This window comes from Mustelus asterias, chromosome 12 (assembly GCF_964213995.1).
Source record: "Mustelus asterias chromosome 12, sMusAst1.hap1.1, whole genome shotgun sequence".
Classification (NCBI taxonomy): domain Eukaryota; kingdom Metazoa; phylum Chordata; class Chondrichthyes; order Carcharhiniformes; family Triakidae; genus Mustelus; species Mustelus asterias.
Genome location: NC_135812.1, coordinates 21,619,412 through 21,636,111, shown reverse-complemented (window position 1 = coordinate 21,636,111; position 16,700 = coordinate 21,619,412). Strand labels below are relative to the sequence as shown.

At 40.0% G+C, this 16,700-nt stretch overlaps 1 protein-coding gene across 1 annotated transcript in view; it reads left to right on the top strand.

Moving 5' to 3' along the window:
* aatf (apoptosis antagonizing transcription factor) overlaps positions 1 to 16,700 on the top strand; it is a 104,951-nt gene that overhangs the window by 11,119 nt on the left and 77,132 nt on the right. The window contains exons 2-4 of the mRNA XM_078224913.1: positions 2,073 to 2,255; positions 3,461 to 3,787; positions 8,293 to 8,430. Coding sequence (XP_078081039.1) covers positions 2,073 to 2,255; positions 3,461 to 3,787; positions 8,293 to 8,430 — 648 coding nt within the window. The remainder of the gene's footprint in view (positions 1 to 2,072; positions 2,256 to 3,460; positions 3,788 to 8,292; positions 8,431 to 16,700) is intronic.

The window sequence follows — 16,700 nt, the reverse complement described above, 5'->3', positions numbered from 1 at the left end:
GCTGGAAAATCTCAGCAGGTCTGGCAGCATCTGTAAGGAGAGAAAAGAGCTGACTTTTCGAGTCCAGATGACCCTTTTGGCTTTGACAAAGGGTCATCTGGACTCGAAACGTTAGCTCTTTTCTCTCCTTACAGATGCTACCAGACCTCCTGAGATTTTCCAGCATTTTCTCTTTCAGTTTCATAATTTTAATGCTACTTTTTAAATTGAAAGATTATTTTGATACTAGTATACTGCACACAGCTTGGTGATTACCTGTAATTCAATGTTTTGGAAATGTCAAAGAATGGTTCTATTAATTTGGTAATACAGAACTTGAATATTGTTGAAAAAAGAGACATGTTGTCGAAGCTTTTCTTCACTATCAGAACAGTTTTCAAGAATACAAATATTAAAGGGCACAACAATTTATACTGTATGAGAAGTGAGTGCCAGTTGATTGGCATATGGACTCTGATTGGTAAAGGCATTCCATGGTGAATGCACCAGGGATGGTTAACTGCCAAGCTTTTGTCCAGATTCAAACAGGCAGGTTGACTCTGATTTAAGGCATTGCTGTGGGGGCAGAGAATGGCAGTCTTCCAAGCTTTTATTTAGTTGAAGAGGGTGGACGTGCTTTTTCTATCTGCAAAGGTGACAGAATCAGCGAGTTTACTCGCCAACCAACAACATTCGCTTCTCAGCCAGTATAAATTGTTCTTCCCTTTACTTTTGATATTCTTGTAAACTGTCATGATGGCTGCAAGGCAAAGAGCTTTGACAGCATGTCTTTTTTTTTTCAGCAGTAATAGTTTAATTGCTGAATCGGAGGTAAAGTTACATATATTTACTAGTTTCATCGAGATGATAGACTGGTTTATAGTTATCACATCTGTGGCCTATTATGTAATATGCTGTAATGCTGGCTATTTCATGCTGTACAGAAATGTTTAACGATTTTAGGATGTTGTAAATTAAGGGGTTTTGTTAAAAAATGACTATAGTCAATAGCATTTTTCTCAAAATGCAAGTATCATATGAAGTAGAGCTTTAAACAGGCTTGTGACTTCATGCATAACTGTTAACCACATGTTGAAACATTAGATTTGGAAGCAGTTTCAACATACTAAAACTATATATGTATTAAAAAGTCTTGCATGCATTGATTACTTTCCACCACGTGCAAATTTGCTACTTTGAACCCTAACTCTTAAATAGAACTCTGATTAATTATCTCCAGTGGTTCTCCTTGTTGCCAAATTGTACCTCTGACCAAAGTGGAGCTGTTCACAGGAATTCCACCAGGCACCTCATATCAAACTATTGCTGGCCCACTGATTGAACTTATTGTGCTACAATGAAGCCAGTCACAACCTGTTTGGAAAATCACCATTTTTCCATTTGGGATTTGGCCATCAACAATGCCAAGAAAATTGATTTCAACAAATTTTGGGTAGCTGTAATTCTAATCCATCAGCCCAGCAAATAAGAAATATTGGTGAAAAGAATGAAGGAGTTGCAGGTTTTATGAGGTGTTTGTGGGTATTTGACTGCAGTGTGAGCAGTGAGGATGATTACATTGTACCACACACCATTTCACACAAAACCTTTTTTTTAAACAGATGTAGATGAAAGAACCATTTTTGTTCAGGAACGAAAGGCATATTGTATCATTGACTGTGGTGTCCAGGGTACTGCTGAGGTTTGCAATGCTAAACCAGCTCTTCCTTTCAATTGGCTGGAGTGTCCGACATAGTGCTGAAACAAGTGTGACTGTCCTATGGGCAGCTATTGATGGGAAATCAGACTACAGATGAAGCAACAGACAATGGCAGCCTACCCAATCCACCAACTCTGCAAATGTCAGTCCGAGCAAGGTGGCAGAAAATCTTTTAAAACAATCACTAGAAGTAAATTGTAACTGTCACCTGTGTCAATTAAGGAATATTGCATCACGAACAATTCTCTAATGAGACAACCTTGCAGCATTTATTGGAGTGGATCTGAGTTATTTATATCTGAGCTAGAACTACATTGTCTTGCTCTTAAAACCAAGTGCATGCCAGGGCTAAAGTTTTCTCTTTGCTTTGCAGCAACAATTGCCAAAGTCATTGACAGATTTGATGAGGGGGAGGATGACTGGACATTTGACAGTAAACTGCGGAAACATGCTTCAGTTTTGCTGTCTGATACAGACAAGAGGTATGCTGGGAAGACAACCTCTCGAAAGGCATTGCGGGAAGAAGGTGGGGAGAATTCTTTGCCTGGCTCCTCAGGTAGGTGATATGCTTGAGCGCTTTCATAGTTTCAAGCAGGCCTAATAACACCATATGCTTTTGGGATTCAGATCCAACTCAACTATTAGCTATAAAGTTCATATATCTTGTAGAAGTAATTTATTTTTGTCACAAGGTTATGACTTTCTCAATTTTCTAACTTTAAAATGAGAGAACAGAAACTTTACAAAAAAGTATTTTAGTTTGAAAATACATTGTCGAAAATACATTATCAAAAATACAGGAGTGTTCCTCCGTTATTAGGAATTCAGAGTTAATATTCAGTAACCATTTCTGTGCACATTTCCATTTATTTTTATCTACTGTAAGTTGAATTCCAAAATGTGTTTTTCTAATTTTAATGAGCTATGTTTGGATTATGAACAAATAAAAGTTATGTAATTAAAATGGCATGTACCAAGGGTGGGTTGGGCTTTAAATATATCCTGCAATGAGAGTAGAATTCGCTTGCCAAAGTAAGCAGCTGACAATTAAATAGAAATTATTGTAATGGTTGTAGGTCTCAAATACCTTGCAGTTGACTTCAAGTCACTTTAAATAGAGGTGGCTTTATGCTGTCCGTGTGAATTATTTATTAAATATTTGCTGGTCACAAGGCTGTGCAACTCATGACTTTGTCTTTTGGAAGTTGTCCAGTGCATCAGGTCGTAGAAATAATAAGAAAAAAACTATTTCAAGAAAAGGCATTGAATCTCCTTGAATTCCATCTTGGGTACTGTGCAGCTCATATAGCTATCAATGTTGGCACTGTTTGCTTTAAACATTTGATGGTGTCTGTGACCATGAATTCTCTTCGTGTAAGCCTACCACATTTTGAAAACATGTGTATACCTCAAAGTAACCTAACTTAGCAGCAATATTCCCACCAATTTGGACCATCCGGTTAATCTTATGGTTTTTAAAATAATTTTTGTAAAATAATCTGCCAGAGTGCTGCCAGCCTAAGATGCTGAGGATTGTCATTTCACCTACAGTTTTAACAAAGTCATCAGGAAATTCAAAGGAGGCCATGCAGTATAAACATTTAGATGGGGAGTTATGAATTATTTTGCAAAAACATTTTATGTACACGTTGAAAGGATGTTTCTGAGTTATGCAAAATATTTCCTGAGTAAGGAGGCAAAAGCATGAAATCTTAAGAAACCAGTTTTAATTTTTTAATGTTTTGTGTTCGTCATTGTTAGATGAAGAGGAAGAGCAAGCTGAAGATTTTGAAAGCACTGAAGATGACGAGGAAGAGGAGACAGACGTAGAACCTTTGTGTAATACGATGAAAAAATGTAATTTTGACTTCCAAAAAATTAAGGATTTTGAGAAGTTCACAGAAGGCATGGATGATATTGGAGAAAGTGATGATAGTAGTGAAGAAGAAGAGGAGGAGGAGGAAGAAGATCAAGATGATGACATAAATCACGAAGATATGGAGGAAGACAATGTCACAGTAATGAGGTTGTCCAAGGAAAAAGTGGCTGAAGAGGTGGAGAAGGGACAATCAGTAAAAAACCAAATAGGTACATTAATGTTTCCATAGTACTGCTGATTGTGGTTATTGCGGCCTTATGATTACTTTCGGAAATATGTTTGATTGTGTAAAGAAATGCTATTTTCTTTTTTTTGACCTCTTGTTATATTTTCTCTATTCTCCATTCACTACATCCTTCACCAGGTAGCACAATTTTGAGTTGATTCCAATTTTTCTGTCATTGTATGTTGTTGGGTTGATGGGGTTTTTTTTCTGATGGGGCAGGATTGATTCTGATCTTCAATTAAGAATATTCTTTCAGGATGCTTCAAAGTGTTAATGGTGTTATGAGTGGGAGCAATATATTTGGAGTTAAATGATAATTGAACGTAGGCTTCCTAGAGATGTATATTTTTAGTAGCTTTCCAGCCCATGAAGAGAGACTTGAGTTTTTTTTCAAATGCAGGTGCATCCAGTGAGAATTGTTCTATTGCTTTATACCTGTCCTCGCACAGTGGTTGGCACTGCTGCCTCACAGCGCCAGGGACCCAGGTTTGATTCCCGGCTTGGGTCACTGTCTGTGTGGAGTTTGCAAGTTCTCCCCGTGTCTGCATGGGTTTCCTCCGGGTGCTCCGGTTTCTGCTATCAGTCTGAAAGATGTGCTGGTTAGGTGCATTAACCTGAACAGGTGCCGGAGTGTGGAAACTAGGGGAATTTCAGAGTAACTTAATTGTAGTGTTAATGTAAGCCTTACTTGTGACCAATAAATAAACTTTTAACTTTAACTTTTCCCATCACCACTTTCTCTCATGCCACCAAAAAGCCTTAAAATATGTGGCCATTTATTTCTGATGCAGTTTGTGTAGTGTCAGAATGGAATAGGGAACCCTGGGGCTTGCATTGAGCCTGGAAATAATTCCTCTTGTGACGGGTTGGCTTTCTTTTAGCTGAGGCAGCATTTCCACTTTTAAGTAGGAATTGCCTCCAGAACCAAAGAGGCATATCTGCTGCAGGCTATGAACACAATTATTCTAAACTTCCAAAAATGGTTATGATAAAGAAATTTGAATTCCGAGGAACCATTTTAAAGGATTGCACAAGATATTCACTTTCTAAGATGTTTAGTGCAACAAATACACTAAAAGCAACATTAAATAAACATTACTTTGTAGGCAACTAATACACTAAACTACAGAAAAGATATCCCCTCTTAACTTCCTACCACGATTGAAAATCCCCTGCTGCCTTTGTGTTACACCACGCTCTCCGCAGAATTGTAGTCTTTACAGGAACCAGTCCCAAGTTATTCCAAGCTTCCAACAGACTCACTTCTCCCTGCTTCTCTGAGTTGTAATGTCCGTGTCCATCACAAGTCCTTTCCCATAGGCTTTTGAGAATTACTGAACCGATTTCCAACAGCAAGAAACACTCTAGCGCCGCCTTCTCCCAGCCAAGCCAGGGTGAATCTTCCAGTGTCCTTAAATTTCTACTGGTCCAATCTCTTCGACCAGAGAACTTGCCCCCATCCTCATTCTGATTGATGGCTAAGAGAGTTAATAGTGATGGTTTCCCTCTCCCTCTAAGTCGAAGTAGGATCATCATACTTGCTAATGTAAGCTTCCTATATATCGCATTCTAGCTTCTGTGTTAAAAGTTGAAAAGAAGGATGAAGGAACATGGTAGAAATGCTAAATTCTTGTGTCAGGATTTCTGCAATGTGTCAATTAATGGACCTACTCAGGATTTGCTTAACATCAACCACATTTAAATTGACTTCTGTGAGCCCAATGTTTGCTTTGTAGTAAATAGATTTGTAGTCCTTAATGGGGCACGTACGCCTATAGACAGAGCCAGTTTTTACCAGCAGGTTGAAGGGGGCGAGATGCGATTCACATTGGAGAGAAACACAAACTCAGCAGAGCCATTTGATCTTAGTTCAAACAGATCCGATTTTGGCTTTAGCAAGGTCCCTTGCACTGTGTGAATCACAAATTTATGAAGTTTATGAAATTTACGAAATACTCTTGAAGGGAGAATGAAGTGGAAATAATGTCGAAGTGCCATGATCTGGAAATTTTTTTAATCCCCCAATCTTTAAATATGGAAAATAAGCCATTCATGAAAGTTTTTTTAAAAACCCTGAGCTGGATTGCTTTGATTGACAGGCCACCTGATATAAGTTAGTTTAAAAAAAAACTATCGGGTTGTGTAGTCTCAATAGATGTCGTTATTGACATTTATCCCAGGACTATGTCATTGTGACCACTTGGCTGAGTGAGTTTCAAAAGCTGAATGTATCTAAACTGATGATGAGACTTCACAGTTTGATTGACAGTTTAAAGAGATATTAGAGGATTAGCTCTCTGCGGCCTGAATAGAAGTTTGTTTTTAATATGAGATTAACCATGTCAGATTTTGAATGGTTTCATGAATGGGATTTTTTTTACTATCAAGTCTATATGAGTGAAATTCTACCTGGCTCCTGAGGCTTGTCCATAGTATATACGGGGTGAATAGCTATCGGGGTGTAAATGGGCCGTCTGGGGGTGAGTGGGGGTTGTGAGCTGAAATGGGGGGTGACGGGGTGTAAGGGTTGATGGCATGAGAACCTAACAGCCTTGAAAACAAAGGGAAGAAGTCTGATAGAACTGAGGTGGATCTACTGACCAGTATGCATTCACCCTGCCCTTAGGCTGCCTGAGATCTGCTTCTGTGGGTGGCAGGCCCAGCTCTATCCTGCCCTGCATCCCTGGAACCAAAATTTGCTTTAACATAGTCCTTTAAATCGAGGTGGATCTGCTGAGTTGGGAAAGTTCCTGAAGCGAACTACCCTGCCTCGACAGCAAATATCCAGCCCAGTATATCCAGTGTTTGCCACTTGTCATTTTCAGTGTTGGAACTCAATTTCTGTATAGCCCTCACTTCAACAGTAGTCCAGAAGTTCTTCATGAATGCATAATACCAAAGCCAATATATTTGTTGGGGAATTTCACAGAAACTTCATTGCAGTGTTAATGTAAGCCTTCCTTGTGACTAATAAATAAACTTTAACTTGTAGGCTCTCAACCTTTTGTACAAACTCTCACTTAGTGCTCACGTAACAGTAATTATACTTAAATAGACACGTCAACATGTTAGCGAAATAACATATTGTTTGAATGGTCTAAATTTTCACACTTATAACATATTCCACAATTGAACCTGAGGAGTACCACTGGATGCTAATATATTAAAAACTGTAGGTCTGCTAGTTTATATTACAAATGCAAAATCATCTGATTTTAACTTTCACTTAATCCCATCTTGCTTTCCCTCTCTATTTTGCTTTCTGTACATAGCTTTTCATCAATCTAAATATTCAGACATTTCCTGGTTTAGACTCTGTGCTTCCATTAAAACCTTTCAAACTGATAAGTTAAGGAGATACACAGTTGTTTGCCCTGTTCACACAGGTCCAAAATCCCCTATCAAAGACACTGCACCAAAATGGATTTCTAATTACTGTCAACGTTAATTCCCCAGATGTCAGTGGCACAGTGGTTAGCACTGTTGCCTCACAGCGCCACGGACCCGGGTTCAATTCCCGGTTTGTGTCACTGTCTGTGTGGAGTTTGCACATTCTCCGTGTCTGCGTGGATTTCCTCCAGGTGCTCAGGTTTCCTCCCACAGTCCAAAAGACATGCTGGTTAGGTGCATTGGCCATGCTAAATTCTCCATCCGTGTACCTGAACAGGCGTAGGAGTTTAGCGACTAGGGTTTTTTCCACAGTAATTTCATTGCAATGTTAATGGAAGCCTACTTGTGACACAAATAAATAAAAATGTTTCTGGGCTTGGCACTGATGATTCAGTTAATTCATCTTGGGCCAGGAAATAAAGCTATTTCTTTCTTAGCTAAACAATTGGGTTCCTTGCTCAAATTGCAATTAATTGTGCTGAATCACCTCCAATTTAGGCTGGGAGAGAATGCAGCCTGAGAAAATAGAGTCTAAGGTATTAACAGACTGACAGACCATGTTCATAAAGTTACCTGTAATTTTGCTAGGCTGTGTAAAACACAAACTAAATTGAGTTGCAGTAACTTACAGGCATACTGTAGTTTGCAATTGAAGACAATTGTCTCATTGTTTAATCTTTTTTCTCAATAATAACTATGATTAGTTTGTATGCACCCATTTATTGCTTAAATATTGACAAGTCAACCACACTAAAGTAGAAGGACCGTAGGCAGCATGGTAGCACAGTGGTTAGAACTGCTGGCTTGATTCCCGGCTTGGGTCACTGGCTGTGTGGAGTCTGCGCGTTCTCTCCATGTCTGCGTGGGTTTCCTCTCGGTGCTCCGGTTTCCTCCCACAGTCCAAAGGACATGCTGGTTAGGTGCATTGGCCATACTCAATTCTCCCTCGGTGTACCCGAACTGGCGCTGGAGTGTGGCAACTAGGGGATTTTCACAGTAACTTCATTGCAATGTAAATGTAAGCTTACATGTGACGATAATACTAAATAATATTTAAAAAAAGGAACTAAAATAATCTGCATTCTTTTTGTTTTAAAGTATTATGGGATCAAATACTTGAAGGACGAATCCAAATGCAGAAAGCTCTTGTGACAGCCAATCAGCTTCCACAGCCAGACTGCTTACCTACTTTCAGAAAGGAAGGTGGAGCAGAATTTGCAACTGCGTTGAAGGACAGTAAGTTGTGTTCAGTCATATATTTTATATTAATAATCACTTTCATGTCTGGTGCTTTCCAGGTGCAGATATTCATTACTTGTTGATACAGATTCTGTTTCTGGCTTTGGAGGTTTGCTGGTTACTCAAATAGCCAGAGTAATGTTTAGATTCCCCCTCCAGACTTATCAAGCAGAAGCCACACCCAGGCTGGAATTTATTACTTGCTTCTTGCACTTGTTTCTGCCTTTCTGCTGCCGCTTGCTGTTCATTCACTGTGGTCTTTGAAATTTTGCAGCATTTAATTTTTTGTTACGGAATGGCAACTCTTCCACTCATGAATTCTGATGTTACAACTGCGGTTCTGGTTTAAGGCATATTTTATAATATCACACCTGTTAACATTTTTTATTGTCCTCACCATGCCACACATCTTCCCCAGCTGAAAAGACAATCTAGAAATCTAATAACCCAATAGAAGTCCACTAAAGTTTCATGAGACAGGCATAGAACCATAGAAACCATAGAAAATTACAGCTCAGAAACACGCCTTTTGGCCCTTCTTGTCTGTGCCGAACCATTTTATGCCTAGTCCCACTGACCTGCACTTGGACCATATCCCTCCACACCCCTCTCATCCATGAACCCGTCCAAGTTTTTCTTAAATGTTACCACTTTGTTACCACTTTATCTGGCAGCTCATTCCACACTCCCACCACTCTCTGCGTGAAGAAGCCCCCCCTAATATTCCCTTTTTTCTCCCCTAGCCTCAGCGGAAAAAGCCTGCTTGCATTCACTCTATCTATACCCATCAAAATCTTATACACCTCTATCAAATCTCCCCTCAATCTTCTACGCTCCAGGGAATAAAGTCCCAACCTATTCAATCTCTCTCTCTAACTCAGCTTCTCAAGTCCCGGCAACATCCTTGTGAACCTTCTCTGCACTCTTTCAATCTTATTTATATCCTTCCTGTAACTAGGTGACCAAAACTGTACACAATACTCCAAATTCGGCCTCACCAATGCCTTATATAACCTTACCATAACACTCCAACTTTTATACTCGATATTCCGATTTATAAAGGCCAATGTACCAAAGGCACTCTTTACGACCCTATCCACCTGTGACGTCACTTTTAGGGAATTTTGTACCTGTATTCCCAGATCCCTCTGTTCAACTGCACTCTTCAGAGTCTTCAGAATGCATGGTGAAAGAAAATAGTAAGGGACTCCAAGTGCAAAGATGTAACAAAAAGAATCCAAATTTAAATAATTGCAGGTAAAGTGGTTTTGATTAATCTGGATTAGAAGCGAATAATTGATTTTGCACATCAAGTTGAGATGACTTGCATCCCAAGTTGCTCAAGGAAGTGTAAGTGGAGATAGTGGAAGCGTTTACCATAATCATCCAATCTTTCCTCAATATGGGTGAGGTGGCAGAGAATCGGAGAGTGGCAAAAATGATAACCCTTATTCAAGAATCAGTCAACGCTCAATGTCAACAAAATGAAGGAGATTGTCATTGACTTCAGGAAGCATAGAGGAGAACATGTCCCTGTCTACATCAATGGGGATGAAATAGAAAGGGTCGAGAGCTTCAAGTGTTTAGGTATTCAGATCACCAACAACCTGCCCTGGTCCCCCCATGACGACACTATGGTTAAGAAAGTCCTCCAATGCCTCTACTTCCTCAGAAGACTAAGGAAATTTGGCATGTCAGCTACAACTCTCACCAACTTTTACAGATGCACCATAGAAGCACTCTTTCTGGTTGTATCACAGCTTGGTATGGCTCCTGCTCTGCCCAAGATAGCAAGGAACTACAAAAGGTCGTGAATGTAGCCCAATGCATCACACAAACCAGCCTCCCATCCATTGACTCTGTCTACACTTCCCGCTGCCTCGGCAAAGCAGCCAGCATAATTAAGGACCCCACGTACCCCGGACATTCTCTCTTCCACCTTCTTCCATCGGGAAAAAGATACAAAAGTCTGAGGTCACATATCAACCGACTCGAGAACAGCTTCTTCCCAGCTGCCGTCAGACTTTTGAATGGACCTACCTTGCATTAAGTTGATCTTTCTCTACACCCTACCTATGTTTGTAAGACTACATTCTGCACCCTCTCGTTTCCTTCTCTATGAGCGGTATACTCTGTCTGTATAGCACGCAAGAAGCAATACTTTTCACTCTATGCTAAAAAATGTGACAATAAATCAAATCAATTCAAAAATCAAAAAGAAAAGGTGACATTCCCACTAACTACAGGTTGGTCAGTGGTAAGGTGGTAGGGCAGGTTAGCTCTGCTGGTTAGAGCATGGTGCTTAATAACACTAAAAGCTCAGCCCCTGTACTGGCTAAAGTGGTTCTTGGAGCCTGCCTCTTCCATTTGACCTATTGTGATATCCTGGCATCAATGAGCCACGATTGAAGGGATGAGAAATTTGATTCCAATTTTTGAATCACCAATTTCACCCGTTTAATTTTTTTTCCTGACCTCTTGGGGAACCCTCTTTAATCCGCCATCAATTGTGACTCGTGTTTTGTGGTTGGGAGATGCAGAGGTCATGCCTCCTGGTAGTTGCTGTTCCAATGTGCAATCTGCAGAGTGTCTTCCTGCATTGGGCTATCTTCCTGGTGCTATCACCGCTGTAGGAATCACCGCTAATGGACAGGGAGGGAAGTTGGACTAAGGCCTGGAGCTAGGATCTGGGGCTAGTGGGGAGAGGATCCAATGTCTGGATTCTGGGATCTGTGGGAATTGGGGCTCTGCAATGCTGAGGTCTGGCAACTGGGGTCCAGGGCCTGGCTTCTTTCCCACATCAATAGTTCATAAAAGTTTAGGTTTTGAGTCTATTTTTAAAATGTTTCTCTTTGTATCCCCTTTATGGGACACTATTATTGCTGCTTTTACCCTCCAGCTGCCCCACATCCAAGGAAGGTGGAAAAATCTGGGTGGGGATGGAGGCATGTGTGAGTGAGTGGGGATTGTGGGATGGGAGGGTGGGCATGAGTGAGTGGGGGAGGCTGGTTGAGAAGAGGGGTGTATATGTGGGGGGATTAATTCACTGACCTTCAGTTACCATACAGTATGGAGAGTTTGGCTGAAACCTACATGAGTGCATCAAATATTTTTTGCAAAGTGCTTTAGAAATACAGATTTTCATATTTATATGATCTATTATTATACGCTGATCAATAATACACAAACATTTACAATGTTACTACGCTGTTTTATTGCTGTTTTGTCTTTGCTAGTGTCCGGGGCCATGTTAATTTTCAAGAATTCTTCTTGTATATGTATTCATTGATGAGATGTGGGCATTGCTGGCAAGACTAGTCTTTGTTGCCCATCCCTAATAGCCTTTGAGAACATGGTGGAGAGTTAAAATTGGGCCACATTGCAGAATAGTTTGCGAAGCACTCCTATAGTTCTTTGCTTTGTTTCACACGTACATGATCCAGTAAGGTCATCTTCTGTTTGCATGGACTTCATTCTGCATTACATGGAACCGCATTGAATGCTGAAATCCTGAAGTCACTTGTGATTTTTTCCAAATGCATTGGCCCACGGTTTTGATGGCATTGGAGGTAAACAAAGGGAAGACTAATGTTACTAACCACTTGCAGTCTAATAATTCCACCCATTTGAAATGTAGAAGTATTTGTATTTCACTGCTGATCATAAAGAATGCTAAGTTTGCACAATCCCTTGTTGCAAAAGAATTTCAGGCTTTTTTGTCTTTGGCCCCTCTTATCCCTATGATTAAGCAATCCTCAGACATTGAAAACACCAGATGGAGAGAAAGGGATGAGTAAGGTATTAGAAACTATAATACAATCATGGCTGATCTCATTTCAACCTCAACTCTACTTTCCTGCCTGTTCACCATAGCCCTTCAAACCCTTACTAATTAAAAATCTGTCCACTTTCTTAAATTTACTCAAAATCCCAACATCCACCACACTCTCGGGTAGTGAATTCCACAGACCCATGACTCTTTGAAAGAAGTAATTCCTTCTCATCTCTTTTAAATCTGCCATCCCTTATCCTAAAACTATGACCTCTTGGTCTAGATTGCCCTCAAGAGGAAACATCCTCTCCATGTCCACTTTGTTAATCCCCTTTATCATCTTCCACACCTCAGTTAGATCTCCTCTCTTTCTTCTTAACTCCAGGGACTATAGGACTAAACTGCCCAATGTCTCTGCGTAAGACAAACTCCTCATCTCTGGAATCAATCTAGCGATTGAACTAGCCTCCAAGTGCAACTACATCTCTCCTCAAGTAAGGGAACCAAAACTGTACACAATATTCTAAATGCGATCTCACTAATGTTTTGTATTGTAGTAGCAGCACTTCACTACTTTTATATTCCATTCCAATAGCAATAAATCCAAGAATCCATTTACAAGATCAGGTTTGAGTTAATTAAGGAGAGCTAAAATGGATTTGTAAAAGGCATATTATACTTGACTAATCAACTTGAATTTTTTGACGAAATAACAAAGAAGGTGACGAAGGGAAAGCAATGGATGTTGTATATGTGAATTTTAAGAGTTTTTTTTACAAAGTGCAACTAAAGGATGGAGATTTATGGATTAGGAGGGTCAGTGTCAGCTTGGATAAAAATTTGGTTTGAGGCCATAAAACAGTGAGTTGTTAAATGGTTGTTTTCCAGACTGGGGGATGGTAAACACAAGGCATAATGCTGGGACTACTTTTTTTTGATTATATATAAATGATATTGGAATACAGCGAAAAATTTCAAAATTTGCCAATGGTACTAAACTTGAAGGTGTGGCAGATGGTGAGGATGATACCAGTTGATGGCAACATGACATAGGCTAATACAATGGGCAGACAGGTAGCTGTTGAAATTTAATACAGGTAAGTGAGGTGATGCATTTTGGTAGATGAGATCAGAAGAGTCAAAAGTGGCTAGATAACACCATTCTAAAAAAGCTGCAGCGACAGAGGAACCTGGGGGTTCACGTGCATTTATCTTTGAAGTTGGCAGGACATATTGAAAGAGTAGTTAGCAAAGCATATATGATATTGGGCTTCATAAATAAAAGGTATTGAGTACAAAATTGGGGACGTTATACTGATCCTATCTAAATTCGAGAGGATTGTGTCCTGTTCTGGTCATCACACTTCAGGAACAATATAAGAATCCTTGAGAAGGTGCAGAGGATATTGACCAGAATGATTCCAGGAATGAAGAATTTTAGCCCCAAGGTTAGGTTGGAGAAAAGAAGATTGTGGGGAGATTTGATAGAGATGTAGTCAATTGACAGGTTTAGACAAGGTAATCAAAGGAAAGTTCCCATTAGCCGATGGTTCAAGGACTAGAGGACATAGATTGAAGGTTTTTGGCAGGAACTTGCTGCATACGAGGTTGGTGGAAGCAGAGATGATTGGTTGAATAATGTGGGGGGATACAGACGGCATCAAGCCTAATCGTTCATTTAAATATGGCGGGCTGATTTTGAGCTTGGGGGTGAGCAGAAAGGTGGTGGGGCAGGCACCCACCCCATTTTATGTGTCCCCCTCTATATGCTCTCCCCGTGGGAGGCAGGTCAAATTCAATCTCATGAATGAATCCGTAAGGAAGTTGGATTGGCACTTGAGAATAAAGTTGCAGGGGACAGAAAGACAGCATGGACCTGATGTGTTGTTATTACTCTAAAGCGTTAAACAGATTGTTTAGTCAGTAAAATAGCTAAGCACATGCTATTCTTTGGTTCTGAATGCTCTTGTAAACCATGTTGTGAATTGCTTGCACAATAAACACATTACTTTTGGTAGAATGTTTTATTTCACATTTGCAATTCCTTTTGAGTTAACTGCACCCTGCCTCAACCCCAGTGATGATGCAGAGCAGTGCTTTGGAGTTTGGGTTTTACGATATATTGGTTAAAGGTGAAAGTAGGACTTTTGAAACTTGGCATTTTGAGTGATGTGCATATTGCGTTGAATGAAGGTGATTGGGAGGGTCAAACTGCATAATAATTATTTGACCTTATTTGTAAAATGCATGTTGTTAACTTATTTAATGAGTTACATTACAAGCTGTGGAAAGTGCCATGTTTCATTACCGGCCAGGAATGCAATATCATTACAGAGGTATGGCAGAATAAGCAGTTGGTGCTTTGACTCGTCAAATTAGTCAACTGTGTCCAATAATAAAAACAGCATGCACTGCAACTGAATGTGTATTGTGAGGTAAACTGTTGCTGTATAATTGACAGCTTAGTGACTAAATTGCCAAATGGTGATATGAAAAGCCATTTCTGTAGCAATATCATTTGACATGCTGTAAACTGCCCTGTTTTACACCTGGGGCCACCTATAATGCCTTTCTATACGTCTTTGTGTCTCATTTTTCAAATTGTATTTTGCTATTAAAGCTCGTTTTGTTTTTGTATACAGTACGTGTACATTCAGAATAGATCTAGATAAATCCAAAAATATTTTGATCAACTGATACGGGTTTAGTTATATAGACATGAGAGTGAATTGAATAGGATCGTGGCACTCAAATTAAACTGAGAGAAGCTTTACACAAGTTGCTCGATCAATTATTGAAAATTTGTAGACATCCTCCTGGCTCTTTCACTTGTACCTCTGGCAAAACCCAGGAGTGTCCCTGAATACCATTAACTCATCCAGATTACAGTTTTCATTAATGATTCCTGCCTCTCAAATGAAAGCGGGAATTTTGTATACTTAAGAGTTTAGTGGAATCTCACCATGACTGGACTAAAACAATGTTTGTAGTATCTGAAACTGTCAATTTTCTTGTGATTTTGGCTGTAATTATATTGATCTGAGTATCTAGGAAGTGCAATGCTACATTTTTTTATTTGTTTCATTGGATGCGCAGGTTGCTGGCTAAGCTAGCATTAATTGTCCAACCCTAATTGCCCGTGCAAAGATGGTGATGAGCTGCCAGTTTGAATTGCTGCAGTCTCTTAATGCTATTAGGATGGAAGTTTCAGAATATTGACCCAGTGATGATGAAGGAATGATTATATGTTTCCAAGTCAGGATGGAATGTGACTTGGCTGTGGGGGGGGGCGGAACTTGCAGGTGGTGGCATTCCTATGGGCCCACTACCCTTGTTCTTAACAGTGGAGGCCATGGATTTGCAAAGAAGCCTTGGCAAGTTGCTGCAGTGCACCTTATTGGTGGTAAAAGTTGCAATCATGGTGCGGCAATGTTAGAAAGAGTGAATGTCTTAAAGTGGAGGATGGGATAGACTGGGATCAGCGTCAAAGGTCTGCACGTACGTTCTTAAATGACTGTGCATCCCAAATGCCTAATTTTAAATGTAAGAGAGCACACACAGGGATGTAGGCTTTCTGTAATGAAAATAATGTTTTTGTGTGTATCTCCAAGGTACTTTTGAAATATAACTCCAGCCTGGCCAGTGGTTGATGCAGTTTCTGGATGGAACCCCTTACTTTTTGATTTTGCCATTCCACTTACTTGGGGCACCATCTCCCAAGTTATACTACATTTTTTTGCCTCCATGTATGAAAGCTCATTAGCATTGGCTTGTGAATGGCAATGTGGATGCAGTGTCCATCACTCAACTCTGTGATTATGATTTAGACAGAAATAATGCTTTTCTGTTTTTCTGATACTGATAAAGTAAAAGGTCTTTATTCTTTGCACATTTGTTTTGATCTGTTTCTCTCTGGTGTAAAACATTTTTATGGTATTGTTCTTGTTCAGTCCTCAAAAACGTTCAGTATAAAGACTATTCCTCCCCTCCATATTTCACCCCTGCTCCGCTCAAGCGCTGACTCTCTGGTATTTGGGTCCATGAATGGTGGTCATGCTCTGGTACCTCAGTCAAGTGCCGTCTTTGTGTGAGTCTAAACAATGGAGGCATTCTAGTGACGCCTGATTCTGTCTTAATCTCACATCTAAACGTGCACAGTTATAGTAGAGGCACGTTCCTCTGAAGCACAGAATCATGGCTAATTTTTTTTCTCTCTCTCTGTCTCAGTCCAGTTGTGCTGAGGTGCTTGGAGGCCCCTACTGTCCTGGCTGAGATTTGCTCAGGCTGGGAATTGAACCTGGCAGTTTCGGGTCTGCACAGCTGTTGCGTTGATGGCTCAGTCCCACTCAGCCATTGGAGTTCATCTAATGTCTTCATAAACTTTTGCTGAAGTACAACTTTTTCAATTCAAATGTCTGGCTACTGTAGATATTGCTGTATACGTCAACATCCGAAGCCTCAAAATCCCTTTTTTCAAAAAAAAACAAGGGCCGAC